The sequence below is a fragment of the Cebus imitator genome, unplaced genomic scaffold (assembly GCF_001604975.1).
Source record: "Cebus imitator isolate Cc_AM_T3 unplaced genomic scaffold, Cebus_imitator-1.0 Scaffold42, whole genome shotgun sequence".
NCBI lineage: Eukaryota > Metazoa > Chordata > Mammalia > Primates > Cebidae > Cebus > Cebus imitator.
Window position 1 is genome coordinate 8,774,563 of NW_016107357.1, and position 20,656 is coordinate 8,795,218.

The following is a 20,656-nucleotide window of genomic DNA, read 5'->3' on the forward strand; positions in this document are numbered from 1 at the left end:
GCACCCGGCCTTGCCCACATTTTTTTTCCAGGGGATTTCTGAGCAAGCACATTGTCATGTACTGAGGAAGCAAAACTGCTCCTTCTAGTAAGTATAGGTAGGGAAAAATAAAGTTTCCTAGACCCAGGGATGAACTACTTATATAGGTCCCAAATAACAGAATTATGGACTGAGCTAACAGAAAACTCAGAGACCATCTAGTTAAGCTGAGCCATTTTACAGAGAAAACTGAGGCATAGAAAAGTTAAATGATTTGTTTAATAGCACATACTATTAAAGATGTGTTGATTACTTAATGATGACAAAAACAGATGTACTAAGTAGAGCTGACTAATGTGCCATGCACTAAGTGTGGTTTTGTGGTTGTTTTTGAGATGGCATCTTGCTATGTTGCCCAAGCTAGACTTGAACTTAATGGCCTGAAGCAATCCTCCTGCCTCAGCCTCCCAAGTAGCTTAGATTATAGGCATGTGTCATCACGCCGAGCTTATTCTAAGTTTTTTTTTTTTTTTTTTTTTGAGACAAGGTTTCATTCCCATCACCCAGGCTGGAGTGCAATGGCGTGATCTCCACTCACTACAACCTCCGTCTCCTAGGATCAAGCGATCCTTTTGCCTCAGCCTCCCAAGTAGCAGGACTACAGGTGTGCACCACCACACCTGGATAATTTTTGTATTTTGAGTGGAGACACGGTTTCACCATGTTGGCCAGGCTGGTCTCGAACTCCTGATCTCAATGATGCGCTTGCCTTGGCCTCTCTAAGTGCTGGGATTACAGGCGTGAGCCACCACGCCTGGCCTGTTTTGTTTTTTAGAGCAGGGTCTCACTCTGTTGCCCAGGCAGGACTGTAGTAGCACAATCATAACTCAGTGCAGCCTCAAACTACTGGACTCAAGGGATCCTCCTGTCTCAGCCTCCCAAGTAGCTTGGTCTACAGGCATGTGCCACTACACCTGGCTAAAATTCTAAGTGTTTTCAAAGGATTTCCTTGAATCCTCACAATAACCACATGAAAAGGATATTACTGTTTATTGTCTCCACTTTACATATAAGGCCCATGTACTATAGCCAGTAAGTAGTAAGCTTGTGGGATCTGAAGCCAGTTTGCATCAGTTAGAACTCCTCTGCCACTATGGATCTGAAGCAGTAAAAGAGCAAAAGGGAAGGGAATGCCACAATGGGAGCAGGGAAGGGATAAGTTCCATGTAGACCTGGAATCATATCCAGGACATCCTACTTTTAGTTTACCTAATTGGTGCTTCCTGAATTGCTACCTCTTCGTAAACCTCAGTTTTTGTGAAGTTAAAACCATTGAACCATTCAAAACATTTTCTATAAGAATGCAGGGATAATGCAGGACATGCTGAATATATTTTCATTTCCTTGTTGGGAACTTGGGGTTCCTGAGGACACAGTGTAATGTAAATTATAACACAGTATTTGATGGAACCTCCTCTCAGGGATAAGTGTAGACTTTTGTAGACTCAGAACCAGTTGATCAAAATCAAAATCATTATCTCTTACAGAGAATTATTTTCAAGTGTGTCAAAAGTCTCTATCTTCATCTTTTGTGTTCAACATTTTAATGAATTACTTAAAGATGTACAAAGGGTTTATATATACAGTATCCATCAAAACAGGTAAAAAAAAATGTATGAAATTGAACGATGGCTAACGCATTACAAAATAAGGTGATGTAACTAATGAACCATAAAAAAAACCCCAAAACTAAACAGATATATACTTCCCTTCAAAAGTATTATCTGGTTATATATTCAACTTCTAAAAATATTTTTGAGATCCCTTTTTTGAAGCTGTTCTCAAAGTCTTTATCTTTTTGAATATCCCCCAATGATGAAAAAAATTTCCCTTATCTTCTTAAACATCTAAAAAAATGAAGTGTTAATATAGAAGAATAAATGTACAAAAATGACCAGCCAATTCTGAAAGAGAAAGACAGATGGAGGGACCTGTACTGTTAGTTATCAAACAGTGTAGTGTTCACGTGGGAGATAAATACACTAATGGGAGAGAACAGTGGCCAGTCTTTATACTAAATTCCAACATATATGTATATGTATGCCTGGCACATATGCTTGTGTATGAGTATATGTATATTCATGTTTGGAAATTTCACATATAATAAAGTTGGCCTTTCAAATCAGTGGGAAAGGATGAACTATTAATAAATTGGGACAATTAGCTTTTTAGGAAAAAAGTTACATCTCTATACTCAAATCATTCACAAAAGTAATTTTAGGATGTATTGAAGGAGTAAATATAAAAAAACCATAAAAGTATCATGAGAAGACAGGAGAATATGTTTATGAATAAGAGGTAAAGAAGCTGTTTTAAACAAGTTACAAAAAACAAAAACCGAAAAAGGAACAGGCTGACATACAGCTGACCCTCAAACAACACAGGTTTGAATGGTGCAGGTCCACTTACATTACTTAAATACAGATTTAAAAAATTTTTATAACAGCCCACCAGATCGTATACACGTAGATTTTTTCAAAAGTTATACCGGTGTGCCTGCCTCTCCTGCCTTCCCTTCCATCTCCTCTCCCTCTTCTGCCTCTGCCACCCCTGAGACAGCAAAACCAACCCCTTCAATTCCTCCTCCTCCTCCTCAGCCTACTCAACGTGAAGATAACAAGGATGATCTACTTCCACTTAATACTGAATGTTTTCTTTACCTGATGATTTTCTTAATAACATTTCCTTTTCTCTAGCTTACTTTATGTAGGATACAGTATATAAGGCATACATAAGACATGTATTCATCTACTATTTAGGTTATCCATAAAGCTTCTGGTCAACAGTAGGCTATTAAGTTTTGGAGGAGTCAAAACTTGTATGTAGATTTTTGACTGCTAGTGAGGGCTGCACCCCAACCCCCACATTGTTTGAGGGTCAGCTGTATTGATTACACCAAAATTTAAATTTTCTGTACTATAATATGAGAAATAATTTTCTTAATATTAATATAAATGGCCAATTAACATACAAAAAGATGCTTAATTCCACTAGTAGCCTTAGAAATACAAAATAAAACAATGAGTTATTTATATTTCACCTATCAGATTGCTAACAATTTAAGGATCTTCTAATACTAGGATTGAAGAGAGTTATCTATATTTACTAATACTATAGAGTGAAAGGCAGGATGTTATGTAGTATAACATTTATTTTAAAATGTCCTCCTTGGCTGGGTATGGTGACACCTGTAATCCCAGCACTTAGGGAGGCCAAGGTGGGCGGATCACAAGGTCAGGAGTTACAGAGCAGCCTGACCAACATGGTAAAACCCCATCCCTACTAAAAATACAAAAATTAGCTGGGCATGGTGGGGCACGTCTATAATCCCAGCTACTCAGGAGGCTGAGGCAAAAGAACTGCTTGAACCTGGGAGGCAGAGGCTGCAGTGAGCTGAGATCACGCCACTGCATTCTAGCCTGGTGACAGAGTGAGATTCCGTCTAAAAAAAAAATGTCAACCTTTGGCTGGGCGCAGTGGCTCACACCTGCAATCCTTGCATTGTGGGAAGCCAATTTGGTGGGTCACTTGAAGTCAGGAGTTAGAGAATATGGTGAAATCCCATATCTACTAAAAATACAAAAATTAGCTGGGTAAGATGGCACGTGCCTGTAATCCCAGCTACTCGGGAGGCTGAGGCATGAGAATTGCTTGAACCCAGGAGGTGGAGGTTGCAGTGAGCTGAGAGTATGCCACTGCATTCCAGCCTGGGCAACAGAGCGAGACTCTGTCTCAAACAAACAAAAAAGTCCTCGCCTCAAAAAAACCCCAATAATATATATTCTATAGATATTTATACATTAAAAAATACAAAGAAAGTAAACCACATCAAACTCAATAAGAATGGTAATTTTTAAAGAAAAGTACATTTGCTTTATCCATACAATTAAAAATTATTATTATTTTTTCAGATGGAGTCTTGCTCTGTTGCCCAGGCTGGAGTGCAGTGGCGCAATCTTGACTCACTGCAACCTCTACCTCCTGGGTTCAAGCGATTCTCCTGCCTCAGCCTCCTGAGTAGCTGGCATTACAGTCATGGGCTGCCGTGCCAGACTAATTTTTGAATTTTTACTAGAGACGAGGTTTCAGCATGTGGGCCAGGCTGGTCTTGAACTCCTGGCTTCAAGTGATCTGCCCACCTCGGCCTCCCAAAGTGGTGGGATTACAGGCATGAGCCACCATGCCTGGCCTAAAACTTACTTTGGGAGGCCGAGGTGGGCAGATCACTTGAAGCCAGGAGTTCAAGACCAGGAGTTCAATAGGTTGATGCTGAAGGCAAACAGTCTGTAAAAATATGAGTTTTTAGGGGACAAGATGGAAAATATCAGATTTAGCAATTCATGATTAAGGGTGTGGATTGATTTGGCTAGTCCTCGACAGATATTCATTTAACCATTTACAATTTTTTGCTATTACAAACAATGATGTGATGAACATCCTTGGAATCCTGCACATCTTTGGAATCATGCTCTAAATGTAAAATCCCTGGCCCATCAATATGGCCAAGCTACCTTCCAAAAAGTCTTCAATTAACTTATATTCCCACCTAGAATGTATAAAATGTGCTCACTTCACCTGTTCACTAATGCTTTATTTGAAATATTTACAAATCTGATGAGAAGACCAGTAATATTTAGTCTGAATAGGAACAGAAGATGGTAGAAATGTAGGTTGTCTTCAAATTACTTTTTATTTTGTTTTACATGCACAGATTGTGTAATGATCAAGTCAGAGTATTTTGGGTATTACCCTGAGAAACAAGAGACCTCGAAATGGATTTTAAAACTATTAAAGTTGGAGATAAAACCAGATGATAATTTTGAAGAGGAGAATATATCCATTTTGTTTTATAGTTTTTTCATAGTTCATTAGTCACATCACTCTATTTGGTAACATGTCAGCCATCTCTAGACTTTGTACATTTTGTTTTTTTTTGAGACGGAGTCTCACTCTGTTGCCCAGGCTTGAGCGCAGTGGTGCAATCTCGGCTCACTCCAACCTCTGCCTCCTGGGTTCACGGAGTTCTCCTGCCTCCGCCTGCTGAGTAGCTAGGATTACAGGTGCATGCCACCACACCCAGCTAATTTTTGTATTTTTAGTAGAGATGGGGTTTCACCATGCTGCCATGTTGGTCTCGAACTCCCGACCCTCAAGTGATCCGCCCGCCTCAGCCTCCCAAAGTGCTGGGATTACAGGCGTGAGCCACTGTGCCTGGCTACTTTGTACATTTTTATGTATACCGTATATGTAAAACCCTTTGTCCATCTTTAAGTGATTCATTAAAATACTGAACACAAAAGATATAGAGACTCTGACACAATTGAAAAAAATTCTCTGTAGGAGATACTGAGTGTTTAATAATTTTCATTTTGATTAACTAGTTCTGAGTCTGCAAAAGTACACATATATTCCCAAGAAGAGTCCTGATCAAATACTTAGTTAGAATTTATGTTACACTATGTCTTTGGTAACCCCAATTCCCATTTGAAAAGATAATTCCAATCTGAAAGACAAATAATCTCATATTCTTACGCATGTGGGAGCTAAAAAAAACATGAATTCATGGAGGTGAAGAATAGAATGATGGATACCAGAAGGTGGGAGGGGGAGTATTACTCAAAATACTGTAACTTGATCATTACACAATCTATATATGTAAATACTCAAGGTATTACCTTGAGTATTTATTCTCTAATGTGATTATAACATTTAAAATCCTCCCTTCTATTTTGAAATATATATTTTTGCTATAGTCACTCTAGTCTGCTATCAAACATTACAACTTATTTATTCTGTTTGTACCCATTTAACAACCTCTCTTTGTTTCCTCCTCACACCCTTTGGTTTCCATCATGCTATTCTCCATCTCCATGAGTTCAAGTTTTTTTTAGCTCCCACATGAGTAAGAATATGAAATATTTGTCTTTCTTTGCTTGGGTTATTGCACTTAAAATAATGACCTCCAGTTCCATCCAGGTGGCTGCAAATGACAAGATTTCATTAGTTCTTACGGCGAAATAGTATTCTATTTCTTTATTCATTTATCCATTGATGGACACTTAGGCTGATTGCATCTCTTTGCTATTGTAAATGGTGCTATTATAAACATGTGAATGCAGGCATCCCTTTGATATACTGATTTTCTTTTCCTTTGGATAGACACCCAGTAGTGGGACTGCTGGATCGTATGGTGGTTCTGTTTTTAGTTGTTTGAGGAATCTCCATATGTTGTACATAGTGGTTGTACTAATTTGCATTCCCACCAACAGTGTATAAGAGTTTCCTTTTCTCCACATCCTTGCCAGCATCTGTTATTTTTTTGCCTTTTTAATAACAGCCATCCTAACTGGGGTAAGATGATATCTCATTGTGGCTTTGATTTGCATTTTCCTGATGATGAATGATGTTGAGCTTTTTTTTTTTTTTTTTTTTTTGAGATGGAGTCTTGCTCTGTTCCCCCAGGCTGGAGTACAGTGGTGGGATCTCAGCTCACTGTAACAGCTGCCTCCCAGGTTCAAGCAATTTCCTGCCTCAGCCACCCAAGTAGCTGGAATTACAGGTGCCCACCACCACTACAGGCGCCCAGCTACTTTTTGTATTTTTAGTAGAGTCAGGGTTTTACTATGTTGGCCAGGCTGGTCTTGATCTCCTGACCTCGTGATCCACCCCACTCAGTCTCCCAAAGTGCTGGGATTACAGGTGTAAGCCAGTGCACCAGTCAGAGCATTTTTTCATATACTCGTTAGTTATCTTTATATCCTCCTCTGAGAACTGTCTATTCATGTCCTTTGCTCACTTTTTAATGGAATTATTACTACTTTTATTGTTGAGTTGTTCTACTTGTATATTCTGGATATTAGTCCCTTGTTGCATATATAATTTATAAATACTTTCTCCCATTCGACTGGCTGTCTCTTCACTCTGTTTTCTTTAATGTGCAGCTTTTTAGTTTAAAATTGGAGCATTTATCTATTTTTGTTTTAGTTGACAGTGCTTTTGAGGTCTTAGTCCTAAAATCTTTGCTTGAACCAATGTCCTGAAGGGTTTTCCTTATGTTCTCTTCTATTATATTTATAGCTTCAGATCTTATGTTTAAGTCGTCAATCCATCTTGAGTTTTGCATATGAGATAGGGGTCCAGTTTCATTCTTCTTCATATGGATTTCTAATTTTCCCAGAACCATTTATAGAAGAGAGTGTCTTTTCTTCAGCGTATGTATGTTCTTGGCACCTTTGTCAAAAATCAGTTGGCTATAAATAAATTTATTTCTATGTTTTCTACTCTCTTCCATGGGTCTATGTGTCTATTTTCATACCAATATCATGCTGTTTTGTTTACTGTACCCTTGTAATATAATTTGAAGTCTGATGTTTCCAGTGTGATGTTTCCAGATTTGTTCTTTTTGCTCAGAACTGCTTTGGCTATTCTGGCTTTTTTGTTTCAATATGGATTTTAGGATTGTTTTTTCTATTTCTGTAAAAATAACATTGGTATTTTGATAGGGATTTCATTGAATCTGTATATTGCTTTGGGCACTATGGTCATTTTAACAATATTCTTCCAATCCACGAGCATGCGATATTTTTCTATTTGTTTGTGTTATGGTCATTTTAATAATATTAATTCTTCTAATCTGTGACCGTGAGATGTCTTTCCATTTGTTTGTGTCCTTTTCAATTTATTTCATCAGTGCTTTTCCTTGTAGAGATCTTTAACCTCCTTGGTTAACTGATTCCTAAGTATTTAATTTTCTGGCTGGGGGCAGTGGCTCACACCTGTAATCCCAACACTTTGGGAGGCTGAGGCGGGCAGATCACCTGAGGCTGGGAGTTCAAGACTAGCCTGACCAACAGGGAGAAACACCGCCTCTACTAAAAACACAAAAATTAGCTGGGTGTGGTGGTGCCATGCCTGTAATCCCAGCTACTCAGGCGGCTGAGGTAGGAGAATAGCTTGAACCTGGGAGGCAGAGGTTGCAGGTGAGCCAGGATCACATCATTGCACTCCAGCCTGGGCAACAAGAGCAAAACTCTGTCTCAAAAAAAAATTTTTTTCTTTGTAGCTACTGTAAATGAAATTGCCTTCTTGATTTTTTGGCTACTTCATTACTGGTATGTAGAAACATGACTGATTTTTGTATGTTGATTTTGTATCCAGCAACTTTACTGAATTTGCTTATCAACTCTAAGAGTTTTTTGGTGCAGTCTTATGGTTTTATTAAATATAAGATGAAGTCACCTGCAAAGAGGGACAATTTAAGCTCCTCTTTTCCAATCTGGATGGCTTTTCTTTCTTTTCCCTTGGTTGACTGCTCTGGCTATGACATCCATTACTTTGTTGAATAAGAGTGGTAAAAGTTTGTTCCACTTCTTAGAGGAAAGGCTTTCAACATTTCCCATTCAGTATGAGGTCATCTATGTTTTTATTATTTTGGGGTATGTTTCTTCTATGACTAGTTTGCTGATGGGTTTTTTTTTTTTTTAATCATGGAGGGATACTGGATTTTATCAAATGTTTTTTCTGCATCTATTGGGATGATCATGTGGTTTTTGTCCTTCATTCTGTTGATGTGATATACATGTTTATTGATTTATTACGTTAAATCATCCTTGGATCCCCAGTATAAATCCCTCTTGATAATGGTGTACTATCTTTGTTATGTGCTGTTGAATTCAGTTTGCTAGTATTTTATTAAGGATTTTTATGTCTATATTCATCAGGGACACTGGACTGTAGTTTTTTTAGTTGTGTCCGTATCTGGTTTTGGTATCAGGGTAATGCTGGCCTTGTAGAATGAGTTAGGGAGAATTCTCTCCACTTCAATATTTTGGAATAGTTTAAGGAGGATTGGTATTAGTTCTTCATATATCTGGTAGAATTTGGACTACGTGGTCCTGGGCTTTTCTTTGTTGGGGCACTATTTTTATTACTGTCGCAATCTCACAACTTGTTAATGGTCTCTTCAGGTTTTCTATTTCCTTCTGATTTAATCTTGATAGCCCATTTGTGTCCAGGACTTTATCCATTCTCTCTAGGTTTTCCAGTTTGTTAGCATATAGTTGTTCATAACAGTCTCTGATGATATTTTGTCTTTCAGTGGTACCAGTTGTAATGTCTTTTTTTCATTTCTGATTTTATTTAGTTCTTCTCTCTTCTTTTTTTTCTCCAGTACTGGGTATAAGCAATTCTTTCTTCTTTTCTTGGCTAGTATAGGTAGCAGTTTATAAATTTTGTTTATTTTTTCAAAAAATCAACTTTTCATTGATCCTTTGTATTATTTTGTTTAGTCTCTACTTTGCTTAGTCCTGTTCTGATCTTTATTATGTTTTTCCTTCTGATAATTTTGGGTTTGGTTTGTTCTTGCTTTTCTAGTTCCTTGAGGTACATTGTTAGATTGCTTATTTGAAATTTCTACTTTTTGGATATAGGCATCAATTGCTGTAAACTTCCCTCTTGGAATTGATTTGTCCGTATTCCACAGGTATTGGTATGTTGTATTACCATTTTCATTTGTTTAAGATTTTAAAAATTTCCATCATAATTTCCTCATTGACTCAATGGTTGTTCAGGAGCATGTTGCTTAACTTCCACGTATTTGTATAGTTTCCAAAGTTCTCAGTATTGTTTTCTAGTTTTATTCTATTATGGTCTCAGAAGATACTGAATATCCTGGAGAATATTCCATGTGCTGATGAGAAGAATGGGTATTCTGTAGTTGTTGGATAAAATATTCTGTAAATGCCTGTTAGATCCATATGATCTAAAGTCTGTTTTTTTTTTTTTTTTTTTTTTTTTTTTTTTGTTTTTTTTTTTTTTTTTTTTGTTTTTTTTTTTTTTTTTTTTTTTTTTTTTTTGAGATGGGAGTCTCCTTCTGTCACCCAGGTTGGAGTGCAGTGGCGCAATCTTGGCTCACTGCAACCGCCGCCTCCTGGGTTGAAGCAACTCTCCTGCCTCAGCCTCCCGAGCAGCTAGGACTACAGGCATGCACCACTATGCCCAGCTAATTTTTTTTAAATTTATTTTTAGTAGAGATGGGGTTTCACCATAATGGACAGGCTGGTCTCGAACTCCTGACCTCGTGATCCACCTGCCTCGGCCTCCCAAAGTGCTGGAATTACAGGCATGAGCCACTGCATCTAGCCTTTTTTTTTTTTTTTTTTTTTTTTGAGATGGAGTTTCGCTCTTGTTACCCAGGCTGGAGTGCAATGGCGCAATCTCGGCTCACCGCAACCTCCGTCTCCCGGGTTCAGGCAATTCTCCTGCCTCAGCCTCCCGAGTAGCTGGGATTACAGGCATGCGCCACAATGCCCAGCTAATTTGTTGTATTTTTAGTAGAGACGGGGTTTCACCATGTTGACCAGGGTGGTCTCGATCTCTTGACCTCGTGATCCACCTGCCTTGGCCTCCCAAAGTGCTGGGATTACAGGCATGCGCCACCGCGCCACCATGCCCGGTTAATTTTTGTATTTTTAGTAGAGATGAAGTTTCACTATGTGCTCTTAGCCTGTCTCTGCAGCATTCCTTCCTTTGGGTATGAGGCAGGATCCTGTCTGGAATGAAGGTCTTATGACCTATAGTCAAAGTAGATCAAATAATTTCTTTACGGCCAGTTTTCACATAGAAAGGTGACGGGAAAGCTGGAGTAATATTCTCAGGTTTTATGTAAAGCTGGCTTCGGGGAAAAAGAGTTCTGGTTTCTGTCCTGCTTTGGGGAAGAGGGATTCTGGTGTCTATGGTTAGCCTCAGAAGAAAATGAGAGATCAGATAGGTGGGCAGGAAAAAGGTCACGGTGAGCTGCTACTGAGGATTTCATTTCAGGGTATCACTTTCTGAGACCCTATACACCCTTCATAAAAGGTGTACCAATTTATGTGTAAGAATGCCTACTTGTCCACTTCCTCATCAATTGTGTTTTGTTAAAGTTTCTTAGTTCTGCCAGTCACATATTAGAGTCTTTTTTTTTTTTTTTTCCCCAAGATACAGAGTCTTCACCCAAGCTGGAGTTCAGTGGTATCACTCTAGCTTACCACAGCCTCAAACTTCTGGGTTCAAGCAATCCTCCCACCTCAGTCTCCTGAGTACTTGGGACTATATCATGCCTGTCTAATTTTTCTAAAAAAACAATTTTTTTTTTTTTTTTTTTGAGACAGAGTCTTGCTCTGTTGCCCAGGCTGGAGTGCAGTGGCATGGCCTTGGTTTTCACCGAAACCTCTGCTTCCTGGGTTCAAGTGATTTTCATGCCTCAGCCTCCTTCGTAGCTGGGATTACAGGTATGTGCCACCACGCCTGGCTAATTTTTGCACTTTTAGTAGAGATGGGGTTTGGCTATGTTGGCCAGGCTGGACTCAAGCAATTCAATGGTATGAGTCATTATACCCAGCCCCAATTGCACATTTCTATTGTTCCATTTTCCCACCTACTTCCCCCAATTAGCTTGATATTCATCTTATACTATTTTAATAGGTTCCTTAGAGATCAAAATGTTAATCCTTAATTTATCTAAGCCTATATGTATATACACCCCTACCCTAATCAACAGGCAATTGTAGTATATTTTAATTCTCTCTATACTTTAAGTGCCACAAGAATTATCTAAGTGTCACTTAGAGTAATTCACATATTTACTTTTTGTTGCTTCTTCATTCCCTGAATCTTCATGTTTCTTTTACAAACTTCAAGTTTTTTTCTTCAGTTTAAACAAAAACTTTAGTATTTCCTTTAATGTAGGTACTCTGGTAAGAAATACCATAAATTTGTCTACAACTGTCCTTGTGCTAACTTTATCCTTCAAGGCATTTTCACTGGTTACAGAAATCTAGGTTGGTAGTTATTTCATTTCAGCCCTGTGAAGATGTCATTCCATTATCTTTTATCTTCTATTGTTTTGTAGAGATGGTAGCTCTCAAAGTGTTGGTTGCTCATTTGTATGTACTCCCCACTCCCATCCTGTCCTGGGTACTATAACATTTTTTCACTTTTTTTTTTTTTTTTTTTTTGAGATGGAGTTTCGCTCTTGTTACCCAGGCTGGAGTGCAATGGCGCAATCTCGGCTCACCGCAACCTCCGTCTCCCGGGTTCAGGCAATTCTCCTGCCTCAGCCTCCCGAGTAGCTGGGATTACAGGCATGCGCCACAATGCCCAGCTAATTTGTTGTATTTTTAGTAGAGACGGGGTTTCACCATGTTGACCAGGGTGGTCTCGATCTCTTGACCTCGTGATCCACCTGCCTTGGCCTCCCAAAGTGCTGGGATTACAGGCTTGAGCCACCGCGCCCGGCCATTTTTTCACTTTTTTAGTTTCAGCAGTTTTAAGATAATGTGTCTAAAAATCACTTTTTATTTATCTATCTGGGGCTTGTGGTCGTTTGACGGTTTTGGAATGCCTTTAGTCATTATCTCTTAAAATATTGCTTCTGTCCCCATTCTCTTTCTTTCTCCTTCTGCTATTCCATTACATATTAGACCTTCCTCACTGTATCCCCTATGTATCATCTCTTCTCTTCTGCATTTTCCACTGATTTTTATCTCCATGTTTCATTCTGGGTATTTTCTTCCGATCTATTTTAAATTTCTAGCTTTCTCTTTAGCTGTTTCTAATCTGCTGTGGTTGTAGCCACCAACTGAGTTCTTAATTTTGATTGCTAGAGTTTATAGTTTTCATTTGGTCTTTTTTTTTTGTTTGTTTCCCATTCTCTTCTAAAATTCTCAATTTTGTCTCATCTAACAAATTAAACATTTAAAATATGTTTCTAAAAACTCCATTGTCTGGAGTCTGCCTACCGTCTACAGTTTATTTTCTTTTTTCTTAGGATTATTGTGCCTCCTATTGTGTCTTGAATTTAAATTAAGTGTTAGATACTGTACATAAAAATTCATAGAAATAATTTGAGGCCTATAAAAATGCTATATTCCTCCAAAGAGGACTTAAGGTTTGCCAACTTCTCCCAACATTTGGTGGGCCTCTGGACTCTAATTTTGGCCTCCAACACCTTTCAAGAATGCCACTCTAGCTTCTCAGCTACCTTTTCTGGAACTTGCAGAAGCTCCCAAGGAAAAAGCAACCCTGAACACCAGGTTCTCCCTTACTTCTTTCCCCAGGTCCTATACCTGTAATTCCTTAATGCCTTGTTCCTTTCTTTTCTTTTCCTTCCTTCCTTCTTCCTTTCCTTTCTTTTCTTTTTCTTCTTTGAGACAGTCTCACTCTGTTGCCCAGGCTGGAGTACAGTGGTGTGATCTTGGCTCACTGCAACCTCAGTTTCCTAGGTTCCAGTGATTCTTCTGCCTCAGCCTTCCAAGTAGCTGGGATCACAGGTACACGCTATCACACCCAGCTAATTTTTTTTGCCATGTTGGCTAGGCTTGTCTTGAACTCCTGACCGCAAGTGATCCACTTGCCTTGGCCTCCCAAAGTGCTGGGATTACAGGCATGAGCCACCACAGCCGGCCTCCTTAACGCCTTGTGTCTTAATACTCCAGTGTCTTCAGGCAGGTTATTTTAATATTTTATTCCAGAGGAAACAATTATTCACAGCCGGAAGGTTAATCCAAATTACCCAGTCTACCCTTACCAAAAGTAGAAAAAAACCCTTCACTTTCCCCAAATAGTACATTTAAATTCTTTAGAGGAGTGCTGCTTTCTCTCCTTTTAACTTGAGTAAATGCCACGCTTGAGTTCTGTCACTGAGATGAAGCAGGGGAACAAGGGGAAAGACCTTGAATTAATTGCCTTTTAAAATACTAATCTCACTTCTGCACTTCATCATATTTGCCAACTCTGGATCTAGGGCCTCTTGTAGCCACAGTTTCTATTTCATCTAATAACGTGTCAAAAAATGTTTGAAATCTCATAGACATTGTTAAGCCGACTACTTCGTTTTCTCTGTTTACTTCTTTTTGTACTTCACATTCTATGTAGAATTATAAAGGATATGAAGAAAATGTGTTCAGCCCACCATCTTAAAGTAAGTTTCATTAAATCTTTCATTTTACTTTCTAAAATTTATCCTACAGATAGACATAAACAAATGCACAAAAATATCAGCACTATTTTAATAAAATGATGGAAATAACTCAAATATCCATTAATAGGAAGTCGTTTAAATTATGGCACAATACGGTCATTTTAAAAGATAAGCCAATATATCATAATTTAATTCCATTTTGTATGAAAATAATTTTCAAAACTACTTATGACAGTATATGCACAGAAAAAGAAATTCATGATAAACATGTAAATAAATATATTTATAACATATGCTAACTCAATACTATTTATAAGCATTATAAAGAACTATAGTTTGACTCATTAAATAATTTCGTATTTGAATTTTTATATGGAAACTATTTTTACATACATAAAACAAATAATAAAACATATCAAGCCAACTAGATTACTTCTACCAGAGCTCCATGTGCTAAGAAGCCAAGCCAACATCAAAACAGGTTTATGGGAATATACATTCGTTTTACACTGAAGGCTTCATCTCCTTGGTTTGCAAAACAAACAAAACAAACAACCCAAAATAGGTCTCTATTTGAAAGTATATAAGATTAACGGGGCAAAGGCAAGCCCAGTGCTTTAAAGCATGGAACTTAGAAGAAAACAGTCCTACCTAGTGATATTAAAGTGAAATAATTCATTTATACATAAAAATAGAAGAGACGATAAAGTGACCAGAGAAAAACAGAAATGGGGTGGAGGAGCATTGAAAAGGCATAGAATACAAAGGGCAGAAGTAGAACTGATGGAAACCAAGATAAGAATGAGAGTCCAGTAGAAAGAAGCAAGCACATAGTTTTTTATGTTTAAGATATGTAATGGCAATATGCTACCACTAATCTTTTTCAATTTTGATGGCCTGTGTATCTGATAATACTAATTTCATATTATGCTTAAATGAATTAAACTAGAAAATAAGCCAGTACTTATTTTCTAATTACTAATCTCTGTACTGCTAAAGCGAGCAGTATGATCTTACGCTGAAATCACCTGACATTTTTGGTCGTAAAAATTCAGTAATTTGCCGGGCGCGGTGGCTCAAGCCTGTAATCCCAGCACTTTGGGAGGCCGAGGCGGGTGGATCACGAGGTCAAGAGATCGAGACCACCCTGGTCAACATGGTGAAACCCCGTCTCTACTAAAACTACAAAAAAATTAGCTGGGCATGGTGGCGCGTGCCTGTAATCCCAGCTACTCAGGAGGCTGAGGCAGGAGAATTGCCTGAACCCAGGAGGCGGAGGTTGCGGTGAGCCGAGATCGCGCCATTGCACTCCAGCCTGGGTAACAAGAGCGAAACTCCGTCTCAAAAAAAAAAAAAAAAAAAAAAAAATTCAGTAATTTTCAGATTAAAAAACTCTATAGTCCTAAAAGAAGACTGTTCTTTATTCATTTAGGTATCTACTTTTGCAGCTGTAGATATCTAACTGTATCCACACCTATCCCCTTACAACATTTCATTCTAGAGATGCCCAGTGCCTCGACTCACACTCCTGTACTCATGACAGATGCTGATAATCAGTCATAGCACTTTGCCCCTGGGCACAGTCACTGAGCCCTCCCTTCCTTTCATACTTCTATAAGGTCATCTTCAATAAACTGGAGATGGTACATGAGATAAAACCTATTTGCCATCCTACATATCCTTAAGCAAGATGTGAATTTCATTACAATTCAAAGACTTTCCTAGTGAATAGTGTCTACATAAACAGTTTTTAAAAACACTCTGGGCTGGGCGCCATGGCTGGCCAGGTGCCATGGCTTACACCTGTAATCCCAGCACTCTGGGAGGCCAAGGTCAGTGGATGAGGTCAGGAGTTCGAGATCAGCCTGGCCAACATGGCAAAACCCCAGCTCTACTAAAAATACAAAAATTAGCTGGGTGTGGTGGTGCGTGCCTGTAATCCCAGCTACTCAGGAGGCTGAGGCAGGAGAATCACTTGAACTCAGGAGTCAGAGGCTGCAGTGAGCCGAGATCGTGCCATTGCACTCCAGCCTGGGCGACAAGAGCAAAACTCCATCTCAAAAACAAAACAAAACAAAACAGCTCTGGTAATTATCTTATGAATAAAATTGGCTCTCATTTTTTGAACACATTAGATGAATAAATTAGGATATAAACTTTGTCAAGATAACCTAAAGATGACAAAATAGATATTTCCTGACTTACTTATTCTGAAACATTTTTTATAACCTCTGTCATTACAACTCCTTTGGTCACAGGTACCAGTCTGAGCAATTCTAGACTCATACAAACTGTTCAAAGAACCTAATATACCCATTAATCCTATTCAACTGTACAGTCAACGGCATAATGAGGTCTGGGGCAATGCACTGCCGGTTTACTTAGCATATGTTCAGTATAACAAGAGTTAGTGATAGCAATGAGGATGTACTTTTTTACGTATGTATGTATCTATTCCTGTAATCATTAATTTACTGAGATAGGGTCTCTCTATCACCCAGGCTAGAGTGTAGTGGTAGAATCATAGCTCACTGCAGTCTCTGACTCTAGGCTCAAGCAATCCTTTTGCTTCAGCCTCCCAAGAAGCTGGACTACAGGCGTGGACAACCTCATGCAAATGAGGATATAAAAATAATATTTATCTGAAGGTTTTCTCCCATAGATATTTTTAAATCATTAGATATAGATGGTCTCACCATTTTAAAATTAGACAAGCAAATGAAGAAAAAAAAAAGAGAGAAACAAATTCTTACCAGTTTTTCTGCTTCTGTGTTCATTTCCCTTAATTTCTTGATATGTTCCTTTTTAATCATGAGAATTTTTGATAATCTGGTCTACAAAGAAGATATATTTTAGAATAAACAGAGGCATTTAAGTATATTAGTTAAACATTAAATTTCCAATTTCTAGTAAGATATTTTAGCATAGATTTTAGTGTTTCAACATACATATAGCATAGCATTGTTTTGGGTTGTTTTTCTTCTGAGACACAGTCTAACTCTGTTGCCCAGGCTGGAGTGCAATGGCGTAATCTCAGCTCACTGCAACCTCTGCCTCCCAGTACAAGCAATTCTTGCCTCAGCCTCCCGAGTAGCAGGTATTACAGGCGCATGCCACCACGTCTGGCTAATTTTTTTGTTTTTTGAGATGGAGTCCTGCTCTGTTGCCCAGGCTGGAGAAAAATGGAGCAATCTCGGCTCACTGCAAACTCTGTCTCCCAGGCTCAAGTGATTCTCCTGCCTCAGCCTCCCAGTAGCTGTGATTATGGGCGCCCGCCACCATGCCTGGCTAATTATTATATTTTTAGTAGAGACGGGGTTTTGCCATGGCCAGGCTAGTCTCGAACTCCTGACCTCAAATGATCCACCTGCCCCGGCCTCCCAAAGTGCTAGGATTACAGGCATGAACCAGGGCGCCCGGCCATTTTTGTTTTAGTAGAGATGGGGTTTTACCATGTTGCCCAGGCTGGTGTTGAACTCCTGATTTCAAGTGATCTGCTCACCTTGGCCTCCCAAAGTGCTGGAATTACAGACATGAACCACTACACCTGGCCTCACAGCACTGTATTCTATATATCTGATTAGCTGACAAGCAAATAGTATTTTAAAAATCCATTGCAACTAGAACATGTCAAAAGGACTAAGGAGTCAATCTGAACAAGCTTTCACTGGTTCAAAATTCTGTTCTTCTTAGCAGGGTCTACTCTCAGGAAAAACTATTTAACCAGAGGCTAACATGCTAGGGTTTTAGCAGAGCTAACTGACCTTCGCTGGGGAAGAGAAACACCCAACCCCAGCCTACTGTAGCCATCCTACACCACCTAAGAGGAGGAAAAACTGAGATGCATTTGTGAAGTTCACAGTCCAGAGGCTCAGGCTGACCAAAAGACTGAAACCTACTCACAAGACTATAGAATGCTTCATCATGTCCCCCCACACCTTACCACCATTATCATGAAAGCCTATCTACCGCAGTTCCTTTTACATAGTCTGTCATGTTTGGCAATCAAGAAAAAATTACAAGGCACACCAAGAAGGCAAAAAAGGTAGTTTGAAGAGACAAAGCAAGCATAAAAACCAGCCTCAGATATGGCAGGGATGTTGAAATTTGCAAGAACTATGAGTAATACGCTAAGGCCTCTAATGGATAAAATAGTATGCAAGAACAGATGGGCAATGCAAGCACAGAGATGAAAATTTCTCGAGCGTGAGGATACATTATTTCTTTTTCTTTTTTTTTCTTCCACAAGAGTTACCTCAGAAGAGGATATATTAATAGGAACTTCCAAAACTAAAAAGCAAAGAGAACAAAGACTGAAAAAATCAGCACAGAATGTCCAAGGACTGTGGGACAACTACAAAAGGTATACATTAAGCTTTAATGAAATACAAGAAGGAGAGAAAAAAGGAAGAAATATCTGAAATATAATGAGAATTTTCCCCAAATTAATATCAGATACCAAACCAAAGCTCTAAGAAGCTCAGAGAATACCACACAGGAAAAATGCCACAAAAACCTCTACATTTACATATATCATATTCAAACTACAGAAAATCCAAGATAATGAAAAAATTCTGGCCCAGCTATGGCGGCTCACACCTCTAATCCCTGCACTTTGGGAGGCTGAGGCAGGCAGATTGCTTGAGCCCAGCAGTTCGAGACCAGCCTGGGCAACATAGCAAACCCTGTCTCCACATATTTAAAAAAAAGAAAAAAGAAAAAAAGTCCTGAAAGAAAACACTTTACTGATAGAGAAGCAAAGATAAGAATTCCATCTGACCTCTCCTCAGAAACCAGAGAAGCAAGAAGATACTGGAGTGAGATATCTTGTGTTGACAGAAAAAAAAAAATCTGGCAATCTAAAACCTCTGCACCCCATGAAATTATCATTCAAAAGTAAAACAGGACTGGGCATCAAGGCTCACACCTGTAAACCTAGCACTTTGGAAGGCCAAGAGGGAGGACTGCTTAAGCTCAGAAGTTCCAGAGCAGCCTGAGAAACACAGCTAGACCTTAACTCTACAATAAAAAATAAAAATTTTTAAGTGAAAGAGAAATAAAGACTTTCTCAGGGAAAAAACTTGAGACAATCTGTCACCAGTAGGCCTGCCTTATATGAAATGTTTTCTTTTTTAAAGATGGAATCTTGCTCTGTTGCCCAGGCTGGAGTGGAATGGCACGATCTTGGCTCCCTGCAACCTCCACCTCCTGGGTTCAAGCAGTTCTCATGCCTCAGCCTCCCAAGTAGCTGGGACTATAGGCGCATGCCACCACACCTGGCTAATTTTTGTATTTTTAGTAGAGACAGGGTTTCACCATATTGGTCAGGCTAGTGTTGAACTCCTGACCTCAAGCTATCTGCCCACCTCGGCCTCCCAAAGTGCTAGGATTACAGGTGTGAGCCACCGCACCCAGCCAGAAATGTTAAATTATGTTCTTCAGAGAAAAAGAAGATGATACATATCAGAAACTCAGATGTAAATAAAGGAAGTATATCAAAGAAAGAATAAGTTGAAGGTAAAATAAAAACTTCTATTTTCCTTATTTCCTTATTCCAACAGATAACTGTTTGTTCAAAACAATAACAGCAACGGTGTATTTGATTATGTATGATTATGTGTTATGTATGATTATGCATATGCTTATGCATGCTTAGGTATAGATAAAATAGTGAATGCAGTGATACAAAAAAAAGGGAGGGATGAATTAGGATTATTTTGTTATTACTAGGTACTAGTACTACCCATGAAGCTGTCCAGTGTTATTTGAAAGTGGATGTGGATTAGTTGTAAAAGTATATCATGTAAACTCTAGAGCAACCATTAAAGAAAGGTAACCAAAAAAGTGTAACCGACATGCTAAGACAGCAGAGAAAAATTGAATTATATAAAGTAATTAAACCATGAAAGGTAAAAAACAGAGTGGAATGTAAAAACAAGAACAAGGAATATGAGCAACAAATACAAAATAGTAATAAATATGATAGACATTAATCTAACTATGTCAATAATCACTTTGAAATCTACTTTAAGTATAAAGACACGAACAGATTAAAAGTAAATGGATGGAGGCTAGGTGTGGCGGCTCATGCCTATAATCCCAGTACTTTGGGAGACTGAGGAGGGTCCCATTGCTTGAGCTAAGGAGTTCAAGGCCAGACTGGGCTACAGTGACACCCCATGTCTATACAAAAAGATAAAAAAAATTAGCAGGCGTGGTGGCTTGTGCCTGTAGTCCCAGTTACTTGGGAGGCTGAGGTGGGAGGATTGTTTAAGCCCAGGAGGTTGAGGCTGTAGTGAGTCAAGATCATGCCACTGCACTCCAGCCTGGGCTACAGAGGAAAACCCTGTTCTCAGAAACAAAACAAAACACAACAAAAAGGGCTAGGCTCGGTGACTGACACCTGCAATCCCAGCACTTTGAGAGGCTGAGGCAGGCAGACTGCTTGCAGTCAGGAGTTCCAAACCAGCCTGGCCAACATGGTGAAACCCTGTCTCTACTGAAAATACAAATATTAGCCAGGTGTTGTAGACCACACATATAATCCTAGCTACGCGGGAGGCTGAGGCACAAGAATTGCCAGGAGGCAGAGGTTGCCTGGGCAAAAGAGCAAGACTCTGTCTCAAAAAAAAAGAAAAAAAAAGAAAAAAAAAAAAA

At 38.9% G+C, this 20,656-nt stretch overlaps 1 protein-coding gene across 1 annotated transcript in view; it reads right to left on the bottom strand.

The window, feature by feature from the left end:
- The window catches only part of LIN9 (lin-9 DREAM MuvB core complex component), a 77,233-nt gene that overhangs the window by 8,812 nt on the left and 47,765 nt on the right, over positions 1–20,656 (bottom strand). The window contains exon 10 of the mRNA XM_037737810.1: positions 16,753–16,833. Within this exon, the coding sequence (XP_037593738.1) occupies positions 16,753–16,833 (81 nt within the window). The remainder of the gene's footprint in view (positions 1–16,752; positions 16,834–20,656) is intronic.